We start from the raw sequence: 16,653 nt of genomic DNA, 5'->3' as shown, positions 1-16,653 counted from the left end.
TAGGGAGAGGTGGACAGGATCCATGACACCATACTCACCGCTTGCACAAATGGCTGGGGAGCCGTACGCCTTCTGGTTTCCGATCCCAATGCTCAGCAGGCCAAAGGGGGAGCTGGCGTGCTCCACATTATGGACCAGGAACCCTTTGCCAAGGCTGTATTCAGTCCAAGAGTATTCTGTGCCTGGAACTGGCCTCCACAGGACATTGTGCAGTGGTCTCCTATCAACGGTGACCCCCGCGGACTCCGATGTCTTGACGATGATCAGCGCGTAGTTCTCAAACTCGTTGTGCCCGTAGATGTGATAGGACTGGCAGTAGCTCGAGACAGCTGGGATGGCCATGAAGAAGGGGTCATATCTGATGTTTCCTTTGGTGCCACCATCACAGAAGAAGATGACTTGGATCCCAGCGCTAGCGGAGAAGTACAAGGCATTGGAGCTAACGGTTCTGTACTGCACAGCATACTCAGCTGGCAGCCCTATGCTCCTCTTGCTCATCCCAACTTGAACTTCCACCTCAGTTGCTTGGGAGGTGGAGACGTAGATGATATCACCCTGCATCTCAAAGGACAATGGGGGCACGATGAAGGTGGTCCCCCAGCTGGAGACAGGCAGGAGCTGCTCAGACACATGGTCACACTGATTGGATCTTGTCACGCAGGTGTGTCCAACGTAGACAGCCACAGGCTTCTGGGAAATAATTTTGGTGCCAGATATGTCCACTGGGCTCTGCAGCTGGGCAGCCTGATTTGCCTCCAGCTTGATGGTGAGCCTGCTCCCTCCGAGGTGCGTCTTTCCTTGGAAAATGACAGCCCCTTTCAGGTGCACATCAACTGTGGTAGGGCCCTCCCAGGCCACAATGGCAACCTCCCCATAGCGATCTGTACCCATGGTTGGCGTGACAACGTAATACTCTGTTCCCAAGCTGTGCACTGGGTAGACGGGGGTGGTGTCAGCCGAGTTGGGTTTGGAGTTAAGAGAGAGGACAGAGACATAATTGTCAGCCCGGACAACGACTGTGTTGTCGAAGATTTTGGCCCCTACCATCTCAGCGTTGGATGGGATTAACACCGTTGCGGTCTGGCCAGCATTCACCTGGACGGGCACCCTAAGCGCTGGCTTCTTCATGGAGATGATGATCAAGGTGGCCGGGGCGTAGGCAGTGATGAGTAGCCGGAAGTCGCTGTTGAGTGTTTGTTGTAAGCCGTTCTGCATGAAGGCCGTGATGAATTCTCTTCCGACAAGGCGCGGCGGGGAAGACCCTGGAATTTCCCCAGATTCCACACTGAGAGGAAGGTTAGGCGTGACTGGAGAGACAAGTGGAAGGAGAAGACAGCTCCATTACTATAGGCGTCACATTACTGATCATGGACCACAGAACAAAAAGATGAGTTTGTGAACTAAGCATAAGAAAAGCAACCGCAGATGGTTACAGACAGACGTGGAGTACCAGGGAACAGCCAATGAGACAACACTGCTCATCATGGTGGGTTGTCAGATCACCAGCAGCGTAACCATTGTCAAGATTTTCGTAGTGCTTGTGGCAGGATTTGAAGGTGGAGAATGTGCTGGCTTTGTGAATGTTTGCAGTGAGCTCCTGCCAAGCATTCAGGGCAGCGTGGGGGAAATCACAAAGGGGCTTGTTTGGAAATTGCTACAGGAGCCCATCACATGCTGTGATGAAAGTGGTTATTGTCATTTGGTGCCAGCGCCATTACAACTCAGCATGCAATGAATATAGCTGGGGGAGGCTGAATGGTTTATAAAGAGAGTCATGGCCGTTGCCATGAATTGAAGCACTAAGAACAATCCACGAGGACCTGCTGGCTTGTGCTGTCTGTTATTGCCAAGTGTTCAGAGAGCTGGGAAAACAAGGAACAAGGGTCTTGCGGTCAAGGCCTAGATGGGACTCAGGCAACCTGGGTTTAGTTCCCAGCTCTGCTTGGATCAGCACTGACTGAAAGGGAGGCACAACCCCAAATAAGTCCCCCCACCCTGCTCCCCACAGCACAATGCCCTCTACAGAGCACCCCTCACTCCCCGCAGCACAGTGCCCCCTTCGCAATCTCTGGAGCACAGAAACCACTGCTTAGCCTCCCCCCACAACTCCCTGCAGCACCACGCCCCCTACAGAGCTCCCACCCTGCTCCCTGCAGCACAGCGCCCCCTACAGAGCTCCCACCCTGCTCCCTGCAGTACAGTGCCCCCTACGGAGCCCCCACCCTGCTCCCTGCAGCACAGTGCCCCCTGCTGAGCTCCCACCATGCTCCCTGCAGCACAGCACCCCCTGCTGAGCCCCCACCCTGCTCCCTGCAGCACAGCGCCCCCTGCTGAGCTCCCACCCTGCTCCCTGCAGCACAGCGCCCCCTACGGAGCCCCCACCCTGCTCCCTGCAGCACAGCGCCCCCTACGGAGCTCCCACCCTGCTCCCTGCAGCACAGTGCCCCCTTCTGAGCTCCCACCCTGCTCCCTGCAGCACAGCGCCCCCTACGGAGCTCCCACCCTGCTCTCAGCAGCACAGCGCCCCCTACGGAGCCCCCACCCTGCTCCCTGCAGCACAGCACCCCCTGCTGAGCCCCCACCCTGCTCCCTGCAGCACAGCGCCCCCTGCTGAGCTCCCACCCTGCTCCCCGCAGCACAGCGCCCCCTACGGAGCCCCCACCCTGCTCCCTGCAGCACAGCGCCCCCTGCTGAGCTCCCACCCTGCTCCCTGCAGCACAGCGCCCCCTGCTGAGCTCCCACCCCGCTCCCTGCAGCACAGCGCCCCCTACGGAGCTCCCACCCTGCTCCCTGCAGCATGGCGCCCCGTACGGAGCTCCCACCCTGCTCCCTGCAGCACGGCTCCCCCTATGGAGCCCCCACCCTGCTCCCTGCAGCACAGCGCCCCCCACAGAGCTCCCACCCTACTCCGTGCAGCACAGCGCCCCCTGCTGAGCTCCCACCCTGCTCCCTGCAGCACAGTGACCCTTATGGCGGCCCCGCCCTCCTCCCCACAGCACAGCACCCCTTGCTGAGCCTCCCATCCTGCTCCCCACAGCACAGAGCTCCCTGCTGAGCCTGTGCCCCACTCCCTGCAGCACATCTCCCCCTATTGAGCCTCCCATCCTGCTCCCTGCAGCATGGTGAGCCCTGTCAGGACTCCTGGGTTCTATCCTGGATCTGGGAGGAGAGTGGGGACCTAGTTAAATCTACATGGCCCCAAACTCCTGGGCGTTACCCACAGTTAGGTGATCAGCTTGTCATGCTGCGAAGAAAGAGACAGAGGTGCCTTTGTGAGCCCTGGATCACTCACCCCAGAGCACGACCATCCTGGCCCACAGGAGCAGCTTGGCCTTTCCGAGCCCCATGTCCGAGCGCATTGTTCAGCAGCTGGAAGACACATCTCGAATTAATGGAGAGCACACAGCGCGCTGCACAGAAACAGCCCAGGGCCGAGATTCCCTGCTGCAGCCCCTGAGGCTGGGAAGAAATGTCCACCCATGGTCTGGTTTTTATCGCATACTTAGCTGCTCTGGCAGAGGCAATGTTGGCTGATGAGTAGGAAGCCGGGCTAGAGGGTGTGAGTCCTAGGTTCTATTCCTGCCACTGGTCAGGTGACTTTGGGTAAGTCATACCCCTCCCCGTGCCTCAGTTTCCCATCTGTACAAGGGGGATAATGATACTGCCCTCCTTTGTGAAACGGTTTGAGATCTACTGGTGAACAGCACTAGATGTTATTCTGTAGCTTAGATACTTATGTGGCCTTCCATTAGCAAAGCACCTCCCAGTGATCATGGTGCTTACCCTGGGGGTAGAGGGAAGTGCAGGTGTCCCCAGTACACAGGGAGGCTGCGTGAGTTGCTGAAGGACACCCAGGAAGTCTGTAGCTTAGTAAGGACTTGATGCCATTGCACCTAAGAGATAGGTTAGTGCCCTAACCACTAGCACCCCTTTAGGAAGCATCATACCTAGTTCTTCACCTGTGACACTCAAAGCACTTTACAAAGGCAGCTGTGAGCATTATCTCTATTTTCTACACAGGGAAACTGAGACACAGACAGAGGAAGTGACTTTCCCTAAAGTCAACTAGCAGTGCAGCCAGGATGAGAACCCAGGAGTCCAGAGTCCCAGGCCAGGAGTCTAGCCCACCGCCTTTCTCCGAGCCAGCGGACAAACTGAAGAGCGATTCAAGGGGCAAAAAACCAGTTTTTCCTTAAGGCACAGTCAGCCTGTGGAACACACTGCCACATGACCTAATCAAAGCAAGCACTCGGCAGGACTTGCCAAAGGCTTAGACATGTCTGTTGATAACAAACCCCGCCATGGTCATGCCAGGTAGGACTGGGGGCCTCACAATCTAGGACACAAGCCAACCGCTCATGAGCCGGCACCAGGGGGAAATGTCTTCTCTAGGCAGGTCTGTTTGGGAGGGTTCAGGTCCCTTCTCCTGGAGCTGCCTGGCTCAAGATCAGCAGCAGGATCCTGGTCTGGATGGATTAGTTACAATCAGCCTCTCAACAAACAGCAGCAGCTGCTGAGCCAGAACAAGACACCGCCGGCGCACTTACCTCCAGCCCCTCTGACTTATCGCAGCAAAGGTGGAGGAGAAGAGGCAGCTGTCCACTTTGTCCCTCTCCCTCTGCCTGTAGCTCTGCTTCTGATTCTTCCCTTTATATAGGGACCAACTGGGAAAGGTTCCCTCGGCTCCATTGGGACTGGACTTTCGCCATCACCTGCTGGACCCAAATGGGAAGTGAGTAGCAGCCTGGCCTCTTGCTTTACAGAGGCTTTGAGTGACTCATGTTTGGCCATCAGGAGGCCAGCTGTAATTAACCAGGGGGAGAGAAGTGGGTTTGTTGACTTTCTTCTGAAGTTCCAAAGAACCGGACACTCCCACCACACAAGCCATGCCAGTGATTTGATCGTTAATAGGCCTCTTGCAGCTGAGGATGAGTTTTTTATTGGTTTTGTAGTGTTCTTGTAGCCGTGTTGGCCTCAGGATATTAGAGAGACAAGGTGGGCAAGGGAATATCATTTATTGTACCAATGTCTGTTGGTGAAAGATACACGCTTTTGAGCTTACACAGAGCTCTTCTTCAGGTCTGAGAAGGCTAGTCTCTTTCACCTGCAGAAGTTGATCCAATAAAAGATATTACCTCACCCACCTTGTCTCTCTCATTTATTGGGCACCAGGACACAGACAGAATTAACTAGCCCAGCACTGGCTGAACTTGTGAATTTCAGATGCACCTACAGAGCTGCCCAGATTCTTAGATCCAAAACAAATTAGGAGTTTAGTGGCCAGGGAACTGAGCAACAAGTTTGCTAAGGAGCCAGCCATACATTCAGGAATCTGCACAGGGGCCAAGCCAGGATTACCCTTGCATCTGCAGGGAAAGCTGGGTGCGGTTTATCGTCAGGGCGACCCAGAGCCAAGACTATCTGATGGTTATTTGCCAGGAGGGAGTGGAAACAGATGCTGCCCCAGGGAAAAGCCAAGTCATAGAAAGAATATGTAACCCTTCTGCCCATCAGAGTTGGCATCAACAAGGGCCAGGTTCAGTCTAGGAGTTCCATTTCAATAACACAATGCATAACCGGCTTGAGCCCCCACCCAGTGACCTGGGACAATAACATACCACCCCCGTGCATGCCTCTAAGAGGCAATACTTCCCCTCTCACAAGCGCAGAGTCTGAGCGTAGCAAAAGCCTTTTAATAAAGGAATGTGGCATTACATTGGGGAAACACAACAAACAGGATTCACAACACAACCCATGAGCAAAAGACCCACCCCTAAGTAAGTTTGGCAGTGTCCTTTTCTCCTTAAGTCCAGCAACCCAACAGTCGACCCACCCACAGTTTCTGACCTTGGTCAGTGCAGTCCCCAGAGTTCAGAAATTCCTCTGCAGAGTTTACCTCCCAGCCTGGGTGGAAGTGGGAGGAGGCATCACATGCTCCGCTACTCTGGTTGATGGCTGATTGCCACATCTCCATGGGGTTCTGCTGCAGTCTTCACTGCCAGCTGCCCCACTAGCTTATATTTAAAGTTTATTAGAGAATATTTAAAAAATAAACGATACAAAGTGTTTGAAGCGTCAGTTATTGTGTCATTGGGGGTAACATACAGGTTGTAGGGGGATGTTAGCGTTTTGGTGTTAGGCAGCATATACCATATACAGTCTGTCATGTCCCCAATGCGGGGTATACGGTGGGTGAGTTCAAGGTACAGCCAGCAAACAGTGAGGGTACATCACTCATACTACTACACTTGATCTTACCCAAAAGACCAAGAAGCACAGAGCTTTACAGAGCACAAAGAATTTTGATCTGTTTTTTAAACCAGTATGTTCTTCCTGTGGGAGGTGCACCGTGCCCGGCAGTACTGCAATACCAGGCTGATGCGTGGAGCGGATGGAGCAAGCTCCTATTCCAGCTCCCTGTTCCAAAAATCAATTTAATATACAGTCCTCAAATAAAGGACATATCAAATATTAAACTGATAAGAACAGATTTAAAGTTTATTAGATAATATTTAAAAAATAAATGGTACAAAGTGTTTGAAGCATCAGTTATTGTGTCATCGGGGGTAACATACAGGTTGCAGGGGGATGTTAGCGTTTTGGTGTTAGGCAGCATATACCATATACAGTCTGTCATGTCCCCAATGCGGGGTATACGGTGGGTGGGTTCAAGGTACAGCCAGCAAACAGTGAGGGTACATCACTCATACAAACAGGTTACAGATAGTCATGGGCATGGATAAGCGGGCTGAATAATGGGGCTAGGACGACCCTCACATGGTGGAGTACGGTTTGGTGGGTTCAGGGCTTAGGGGATAGAGTCCAACGGGGGTGTCCACAGGTCTCGTCCCCCCTGCGGGTGCACAGAGTCACGCCCGCTCACTCCTGGTATTGGCGGTGGCCGGTGATGTGCTCCGTGTAAATGTCTCTGGACCAGAGAATAGTGTCCGAGACCATTAGGCGTCTCATGAGCTGCGCGTAGCGACGGCCCACCCCACAGGTCCGAAGCACACGTTCATTGCAAGGGTCCCAGGCGCCCAGGGCCCCCACAAACAGGGCGTTGGTGCAGACCTCGTAGCCCTTTGACCACAGGGTGTCCGCCAAGGGGGCGTATTTTTCAAGCTTGCGGGCTCGGGCCTCACGGAAGGCCGGGGTCCTGTTTTCGAATGGGATCGTCATGTCAACGAGGATGATCTTTTTCCGATCCTCGTCTGTGACGACGATGTCCGGGCACAGCGGGCTGTCGGTGCCGGGAATGGCGCGATTGACAGCGATCTTTCCCAGGTGCGGGGCGATGGCCTTCACCAGGCGGTCCTGGACGGCGTTGTGGCGCAGCTGCCAGGCTCTGGCGTGGGGCTTGCAGCTGCATAGGACGTGGGGCAAGGTCTCCATGGCGTACCCACACTTCCGGCAGCGTTTGTCGGGGTTCCCGTGGCGGACGGCTCCGTTGAGAGGGACACAGTTCAGCCGGGCGCGGTGTATGAACCGCCAGTCGGCGAATCGAGTGAAGCTGCCTGCGGGGAGGAAGTGGTTGCTGGAGTCCCACTTGCTGGTCACCTCGAAGGCCTTGCCCTGGTCAGGTTTTTTCCTCAGGGTGTCCACATAGAGCGCGTGGATGGCGGCCTTCAGGGACTTCTCCAGCACACCTCTGGCTCCGGGGTTGATGAAGGTGTTGCCCTCTGTCTCGATCCGCGGTACCAGGACTCCCAGCTCCTGCCGATCTTCGCTCCATACCCAGCGGCAGCCCAGTCGCTTTCCAGCCGGCGTGTGGCGTTGCGGGCGCGGGACCACAGCAAGGCGATGTCGCCCCCGTCCTGGGCGAATTCTCCATCCAGGGAGCCGCTCAGGAAGGTGGCCACATCTTGGTCGGAGGGGGGTCTGCCGATTCACTTCTTGACGATGGCACGCAGGGTGGTCTACTCCTCTCCACTAGCCATCCTGCTAGCTGCTCACCAACTTGTCTTCTGGTACCCCTGCCCCCAACACAGCTCTCAGTGACTCCAGCTGGTAGTAGGGGAACCTCAGTGCCAGCACACCACTAGCCCAAAGTAGGTCTAATGCTTAGACCCACATACCAATAATTTCAGCACTGCAGCATATAATGACACTCTTAACAGAGTCAAAATTAGCTTTATTATTGTACAGTCAAGATGTAACAGTGATAGCGCATCATCTCAACAAGACCCAATACCACCAACCCCACTCCCTCAAATCACTGGGCGTTGGAACTCATGTCCCTTGCCTACCCAGAGCTACTTAGTTGAGGGCGAGACCCTCCATCATAAAATGCCAAGTACGGTTCTACTGTCGTTGATTCACATAACCAGGATAACAATGCTTCATTACTCCTACCCCAATAACAAAGAGACTGGGGATCCCACAGCAGACAGAGTGACCATTTGGGCAAGAGTCTGATCATGCTAGACAGGGTGGGAGTGCCCATGCAAACGAGATCAGCCCCTGAAGTCCTTTTCCACAGCTCACCACCAGATGTCAGAGTAGAGCCCATTCTGACTCTGCTTACAAATAATAATAGATTTTAAAACACCAGAAAACCAAGTGACAACAAAGTGGAAAAGTGCAAAGAAAGAAAAAAATAGGGAATGGAAAAGAAAAAATACAGAAGTAGCAAAAAGTGAAATAATTATATGATGCAAGAAAGATAACAGATAATGCCTCCCTTCTTGCAGCCCTGTGGGACTGTCAAGAGGAATCATGGCTTTGTGCATATAGACTAGTGCCGATAGGCTCTGGGTTTTATTTCCAGATCTGTCACAGATTTAAATCTCTATGTGACTCAGTTTCCCTGGCTGGCCAGTGGGAATACTAGTCCCCCTATGTCTGGGAGGCAGTGTGGACCAGTGGATACACGCTGGACTAGGACTCCTAGCTTCTACTTCTGGCGCTGCTGCTGTGTGATCTTCCCCTCACTTTCCTTCCACCACCCTTAGCCCTGGTCTACACTACGAGTTTAGGTTGAATTTAGCAGCGTTAGATCGATTTAACCCTGCACCCATCCACACGATGAAGCCATTTTTGTTGACTTAAAGGGCTCTTAAAATTGATTTCTCTACTCCTCCCCGACGAGGGGATTAGTGCTGAAATCGACATCGCCAGGTCGAATTTAGGGATAGTGTGGACGCAATTCGATGGTATTGGCCTCCGGGAGCTATCCCAGGGTGCTCCATTGTGACCGCTCTGGACAGCACTCTCAACTCAGATGCACTGGCCAGGTAGACAGGAAAAGCCCCGCGAACTTTAGAATTTTATTTCCTGTTTGGCCAGCATGGCGAGCTGATCTGCACAGGTGACCGTGCAGAGCTCATCAGCAGAGGTGACCATGGAGTCCCAGAATTGCAAAAGAGCTCCAATATGGACTGTACAGGAGGTACTGGATCTGATCACTGTATGGGGAGACAAATCCATGCTATCAGAACTCCGTTCCAAAAGACAAAATGCCAAAATATTTGAAAAAATCTCCAAGGCATGAAGGACTGAGGCTATAACAGGGACCCACAGCAGTGCCGTGTGAAACTTAAGGAGCTCAGGCAAAGAACCAAAGAGGCAAACGGGCACTCTGGGTCAGAGCCGCAGGCATGCTGCTTCTATGATGAGCTGCATGCCATTCTAGGGGATGCCCCTACAAATACCCCACCCCTGTATGTGGACTCCTGCACGGGAGTCTCACACAACAGGGATGCAGATTTTGGGGACAAGTAAGATGATGATGAGGAGGAGATTGAAGATAGCGCACAGCAAGCAAGTGACAAAACTGGTTTCCCCGACAGCCAGGAACTATCACCCTGGAGCCAGTACCCTCCCAACCCGCCCAAGGTGGGCTCCCAGACCTTGAAGGCGGAGAAGGGGCCTCTGGTGAGTGTACGTTTGTAAATATAATACATGGTTTAAAAGCAAGCGTGTTTAATGATTAATTTGCCCTGAAGACTTGGGATGCATTTGCGGCCAGTACAGCTACTGGAAAAGTCTATTAATATGTATGGGGATGGAGTGGAAATCCTCCAGGGACATCTCAGTGAAGCTCTCCTGGATGTACTCCCAAAACCTTTGCACAAGGTTCCTGGGGAGGGCAGCCTTATTCCATCCTCCATGGTAGGACACTTTACCACGCCAGGCCAGTAGCACATGGTCTGGAATCATTGCATAACAAAGCATGGCAGCGTATGGGGGTTCCGGTGTTTGCTGGCATTCAAGCAACATCCGTTCTTTATCTCTCTGTGTTATCCTCAGGAGAGTGATATCATTCATGGTCACCTGGTTGAAATAGGGGAATTTTATTAAGGGGACATTCAGAGGTGGCCATTCCTGCTGCTGTTTGCCTGTGGCTGAAAAGAAATCATCCCCGCTGCTAGCCACATGGTGGGGAGAGGGGCGAAGTGATCATCCCAGAGAATTGGGTGTGTGTGGGGGGGTGGGTGGGGTTAGTTGGGTTCGTGCTGCACGTTAACCCTCCTTTTAAATGGCCAACCCATTTTAAATGGCCAACCCAATGGGTGCTTGGTATGGGAAATGAGGGCGCTGCTGTTTGAAACCATTCTCACATGTTATGAAGGTTAAAGAAGCCAAAAGACTGTGGTTTACCATGGCTGCCTGCAAGCCAAATTCTGTTGCCCGCCAGCCCTGCGTGAGTGATCTCTCACACCAAACCGGCAGGTCCTCAATATAAGAGGCAAAATACTACCTTGTAAAGAAAGCACATGTGCTATGGAATGTTAACAGTTTGGTTCACCATGAAAGAGTCTACCCATTGTCCTCTAAAATGTGTCTTTTTAAATACTACTCTCCTTTTTTTTCCTCCTGCAGCTGCAAATGTGTCAACGCTCCCCCTATCATCTCCGTCCCAGAGGCTAGTGAAGATTAGAAGGCGAATAAAACGCACTCGCGATTAAATGTTCTCTGAGCTCCTGCTGTCCTCCCAGTTAATACGTGGAGGCAGACACTGTCAGAGTGCAGGAAAGCACAAAAAGAACACTAGGACAGGTGGCGGGAGCAAGAGGAGAGGTGGCAGAATCAATATGATAGGTGGTGTCAGTGTGATGAGAGGAGGTAGGTAGCAATACTGAGGCTACTGGAGGATGAAACTGATATTCTCTGGTGTGTTGTTGAGGTGCAGGAAAGGCAGCAGGAGCACAGACCACTGCTGCAGCCTCTGTGTAACCAAATGCGCTTAGTGGGGACACACACAATCGACTGTATAAAATTGATTTCTAAAAAATCGACTTCTATAAAATCAACCTAATTTCGTAGTGTAGACGTACCCTTAGTTTGTTTAGATTGTTAAGATCCTCATGACCTGTCTCTTGCTATGCACAACACTTAGCAGAATGGCCCTGTAATCGCAGGATCTAATGTTGCCCTGTAATACAAACAAGGACGTATGGCCCCTTTTCTCAACCATCCCACAGAAGTTAATCTCTGCGGTAAGGTGAGTTGTACTGGTTTTAAACAGCCTATACTGTTATGGCAGCACCTACAGGCCCCACTGAGATGATGGCCGGGCACTAACCAGACACACAGCGAGAGAGAGGATCTGTCCCAGCTAGGGTTGCCAGGTGTCCAGTTTTCGGCCAAAAAGTCCGGTCAAAAAGGGGACCTGGCAGTGTCCGGTCCAGTTCCCAAGTGCAGGGGCTGGGGGAGTGGCAGCCTGTTGCCCAGCCCAGAAGAGGTGGCTCCTGCGGCAGTAGCCATGCACCAGCTCAGGTGGCCCCTTTGGGGAGCACGGTTTGCGGGGCTGTGACAGAGGACAGAGTGGGGGGGCCCATGCCGAGCAGGGTATGGGACATTCCCTGGGAGGGAAGGAATGCGAACTGCCTGGCCAGCCAGCACTTCCCCCGGCCATGCTCTCAGGCAGCTCCGGGGGTGAGGAGGGAAGGAGGCTGCTGGGCAGGCAGCGCAGAGGGAGGCGGGAGGCTGCTGGGCAGGGGGGCCATGTCTTAGCTCATCAGCGGGGCTGCTTGGCTGCTCCCGTGTGGCCGCGATGCTCTTCTGACCTGCTCTCCCAGGCAGCCTGCTGGGTCTGGGGTCTGCAAGTCCCTGGGGGCTGCTCACGTTGGAGTTGCCCCAGGTTTAGAGAGGTGCCGCTGGGAGGGGAAGCTGCTTGTTAGGCCTCCTCTTAAAGCAAAGAGGCCAAATTCAGACCCATGATAAGAAGAGGGCTCGAGGCTGTTAACTCCTGGGGATGGGGCCCTTGCTTACCTCAGGCCTGAATTTATTTCTCTGTGACTCTTATGTCACAGTTCAAGTGCGGAGGGATACACATTAAAGCAACAGAGTAACAGGGAGCAGGGAGAGCTGCAACGGCAGAGGAGCAGGTAAGAGGTGGGGCTTTGAGGGAAGAGGCAGGGCGGAGGGGGATGCAGGGTGAAGAGGTGGGGTAGGGGGGTTCAGTTTTCAGAAATTAGAAAGTTGACAACCCTGACTGAGACTGGGCAGCACCTAACAGTGCCAGGCACACAACGAGAGACAGTCAGTCCCTGCCCCAGCTGAGATCAGGGCCCCGCTGCACTGGGCGCTGCATGGACCCACGGTGACAGACAGTCCCTGCCCCAGCTGAGATCAGGGCCCCGTTGCTGCCCAGGTGCTGCCCAGACACAGTTGGAGATGGTCAGTGCCCTATAAAGGTTACTTTCTAACTAGACTAGACAGACAATTCACGCAAAAGGCAGCGCACGTGTCATGGACTCACAGGGTCTGGTCTGTGCCCCACACTGGAATCAATCTCCCTGGAGTGACCACTTGAGTAGGCCACACCCCAAGGACCTGACAGCTCCATAAGGACAGGCCCATGGCCTCCCTGGCTCTGACTCTGGACCTTTGGCACCAGCGACCCATGTCTCTCTCCATGGCCCCTGCAGTGAACCCAGCCACGCCAGACACTTGCGGCAACCGCATATGGGCCCTTCATGGGAGCATTTACAGTGGCACCGGCAGCCTTTGCAAAACAAGGTCACCCTTGATTAGCCACCTGGCTACAGAAGCTGAACGGCCTTAGGTCAACACCGGAGAATAAAGGTTAAAGCACAGACCGTTCTGGTTCTGTCTCCGGCTGACCTCCTGGGTCAGCCCCCACATGAGAGAGCCCCCTGTTGCTTCCCCAACCCTCTCTCCTCACCAGAGCTGCCGAGAGCGGGTTCGGGCCCCAGTAAAAAAAAATTTTCGGGCCCCCAGCAAGGGCGGACCAGTTAAACAGGGCCGACGAGACGGGGGGGAAGCCGGGGAAGCTGGGCCCGGGGCCCCCTTCCGGACCGCCGGGCCCCGGTAATTTCTACCGACTTCCCCCCACTCTTGTCGGCCCTGCTCCCCACACCTCCCAACCCCTTGGTCTCCCGCTGGGGTCAGCACTCAGCTTCCCTGCCGAGAGGGGGCGAAATCCACCTCCTGGTGGGGCCTTGGTTGCTAGTGTCAGGGGACTGCTGGCCCCTCACTGACCCTTAGGGGGTTTGTGGTTGGCCCTCTCCCAGTACCAAAGAAAGGCGAAGGGTCAATGAGAAATCAGGACCCTGAGACTGACAGTCTCCAGGGGCAAGGGGGAGAGGCCAATGCTTCATGTCAGCCTGATTGACAGGGCAGGCAGGCCAATGAGGGAGTCAGGAGTGCAGGGTCCTGTCCTCCCTGTGAGCTGGAGCTGCCAGGGGCCAGAGCAGGGCGAGGTAAGGAGAGAGCTGGAGCAGGAGCTGGAGCTGAGCTGAGCTGAGCTGGGGAGGGAAGCTGCACTGGCCAGAGGGCTGCCAACTTTCTAATTGCACAAAACCGAACACCCTACCCCTGCCCCTTCCCCGAGGCCCCACCCCCACTCACTACATCCCCCTCCCTCAGTGGCTCGCTCTCCCCCATCCTCAGTCACTTTCACTGGGCTGGGGCAGGGGGTTGGGTGTGGGAGCGGGTGAGGGCTCTGGGGTGGGGCTGGGAATGAGGGGTTTGGAGTGCAGGAGGGGGGTCCGGGTTTGGGGGGGTTCAGGGCTGGGGTAGAGGGTTGGGAGGGTGGGCTTACCTTGGACAGCTCCCAGCCAGTCCTGATTCCATGCTGCGCCCCAGAAGTGGCCAGCAGGTCCGGCTCCTAGGTGGGGAAGCCAGGTGCTCGGGGAGGGGGCAGCGTGCAGAGCCCCGTGGCTCCCTTGCCTAGGAGCTGGAACTGCTGGCTGCTTCCGGGGTGCAGTGCAGAGCCAAGACAGATATGGACTAGCCTGCCTTAGCCCTTCTGCACCGCTGACCAGACTTTTAATGGCCCAATCAGCGGTGCTGACTAGAGCCACCAGGGTCCCTTTTGACCAGTGTTCTGGTTGAAAACTGGATACCTGGCCACCTTAGCTGGCCAGAGCAGCAGCGGAGCTGAGCAGAGCTGCACCGGGCCGACCCAGAGGAGCAATCCAGGGAGTTCTGGGAGCAGAGCTGGGGATGGAGCTGTCTGGAGCCGGGTGCAGTGAGTGGCTGCAGAGAGCAAGGGGGAACCCTGGGCAGTGGGCCCAGTGCAGGGAGATACCCCCAGCCGAGAGGCCTTGCAGGCCACACTGGGAAGGGAATCATAACCCCCATTGTGGGGAGGCGGGTGACACTGGGAAGAAGGGTCCTGCAACCTACAGCCTGAAGTTGTGTGGCCACCGCCAGAGCAAGTTTCTGACCAGCAGCATCCCTGCAGCACAGCCAGGGCCTGGGCAGGAGGCTGGGACATGTTACGAACAGGCTGTGAACTGCCCTGACAGTCCAGAGACACTGGCTGTGATGTCCCCATAGCACAGAGCAGGGTGATGGGTTTTCCTTTAATCTTCCCTTTTTTTTTCCTTTTTTAAAAAATTAGTTGCTGTCTAATAAATTGTATATGCTTTGAACTGTATGTAATGATCAGTGGGTCAGGGAAGCATGCAGTGTAGAGAGAGCACCCCCGGAGTGGGGACACCCTAGCCCCTGCCCTAAGTGACCACAACAAGGTTGGAGGTTGATCCCCCCAGGAATCCTGGGCCCAGCCTTGTTGGGGTTACAAGGACTCTGCCACACAGAAGAGGGAAGGGGAGTCCTCAAGGTCAGGCAGGCCTCTGGGTAAAGGGAGTGGGAGTGAGGACTCAGATCCTTTCACTAGCCCATTTCACCGGGGGCGTGTATAAACCAGGAAAGTGCCCCACAATAGCGGGACCATTCCCCCACTTAAACTAGCAAAGAATCCTGAGGCAACTTATAGACTAACAGACATACTGAAGCATGAGCTTTCGTGGGTGAATACGATGAAGTGGTATGCTCCAATACGTCTGTTAGTCTATAAGGTGCCACAGGACTCGTTGTTGCTTTTACAGATCCTGACTAACATGGCTACCCCTCTGATTCTTGATCCCACTTAAAGTAGGCATCTATGTCCAGGTGTTTGGGTTCTCCATTGTCGTTTGGATATGTGGGTCGGCCTCGGCCAGGCCTTTTTAATAAGCCCTTCTGGCCACGTTAAATATTGAGTTGACCCAGCCACATCACTCATGGGTGTGAAAAGTCCGACCTAACCCCCGGTGTAGACAGTGCCAGGTCCAGGGGCACCAGAACTGGGGGGCCGGGGAGGACCAGGCCCAGACACACTTTCACAAAAGAAACCAGCCTTAGGGGTGGGCGAGAGCAGGGAGCCCCATGTCATCAACCTGCTCAGCCAGGGCCGCCACACACCTGCTGCAGTGTCAGGCTGCAGCTCCCAGCCCCAGCTCTGCAGGCCTCAGCTGAGTTGGGGGTGTGTGGGGTGGGGACTGCAGTGTTGGAAGATGGGAAGGGGACACACCTGCCCCTTGGGACCCATCTTCGCTCTCACTAACCTTTAGGCAGCGTTTAAATCTGTGGCTCATCCGAGCCTCCCCGCCCCCATCCCAGCAGATTCTGGAGCCCCTCCACCCCCAAGTATCTGGGTCACCCGACAGCTCACTCTGCAACACTGCTGGAGAGGGGGTGCTCCCGGTCACCTGCTCTCTTGCTCTGCCCTGAGCGGCACTGGGGCTGCAGCCCCCTGGGCTCTTCTCCCTGCAGAGGCCGGGACAGGACTTTGCAACTTTCGGCTTCTGATTGCGGCTACTGTGGTGCAAAGTGCAAGGGCTGGAGTGCAGTGAGCAGATCCTGGGGGCTCTGGCAGCCTCTGCCCTGCCTCCCCCTGCACCTGCCCCGCACAGAGCACCACTGCATAGAGCCTGGTATCCCCCCCGGACACCCACCCCTAGCACCTGGGATCCCCCCTGCCTGAGGGGGAAACCTCTACAGCCTGGGATCCCAATGCACCCCCAGCCTGGGATCCTCCCGCCCCATGGGGACACGTTCTCTACAGCCCAGTCTCTCTGTCTGCTGGATCCCAATCCAGGATCCTAGGGACACACCCAGAGCCCCCGACTCGCCTGGGCCTCCTCCCTTCCCGGGACACCTCCCTGTTGCGATTTAAACTGCCTGCAAGAAGTCAAGCATGTCTGCACCCTTCCCCATGTACACATCCTCTCCAGAGCCCAGGGCACGACATCCTTCTCTCTCCACCCTCTGGTGAAACAGACACCGTCCCCTAAGGCCGTGGAGGTGAGGATCCCCCTTGGCTGAGGCCGGCGTGCAGCTCTCTCACTGCCAGGAAGGTGACTCCTAGGACTGTTACCCTGCTCTGCACAAACCAGTACTCTGAGTAACATCACAAAT

The 16,653-nt window shown here is 54.9% G+C and overlaps 1 protein-coding gene and 1 non-coding gene across 2 annotated transcripts in view; both read right to left on the bottom strand.

Moving 5' to 3' along the window:
* Positions 1 to 16,653, bottom strand: part of LOC123351476 (IgGFc-binding protein-like) — a 108,358-nt gene that overhangs the window by 27,970 nt on the left and 63,735 nt on the right. The window contains exons 29-30 of the mRNA XM_044990862.1: positions 6,884 to 7,814; positions 39 to 1,285 (exon numbers count right to left, since the gene is read on the bottom strand). Of these exons, the coding sequence (XP_044846797.1) occupies positions 39 to 1,285; positions 6,884 to 7,814 (2,178 nt within the window). The remainder of the gene's footprint in view (positions 1 to 38; positions 1,286 to 6,883; positions 7,815 to 16,653) is intronic.
* On the bottom strand, positions 6,338 to 6,523 carry LOC123352264. The gene has a single exon (XR_006574129.1). It is a non-coding gene; the product is annotated as a U2 spliceosomal RNA (small nuclear RNA).

The sequence above is a fragment of the Mauremys mutica genome, chromosome 17 (assembly GCF_020497125.1).
Source record: "Mauremys mutica isolate MM-2020 ecotype Southern chromosome 17, ASM2049712v1, whole genome shotgun sequence".
In the NCBI taxonomy this organism is placed as follows: Eukaryota; Metazoa; Chordata; order Testudines; family Geoemydidae; genus Mauremys; species Mauremys mutica.
This window is presented reverse-complemented; position numbering and strand designations above follow the sequence as displayed.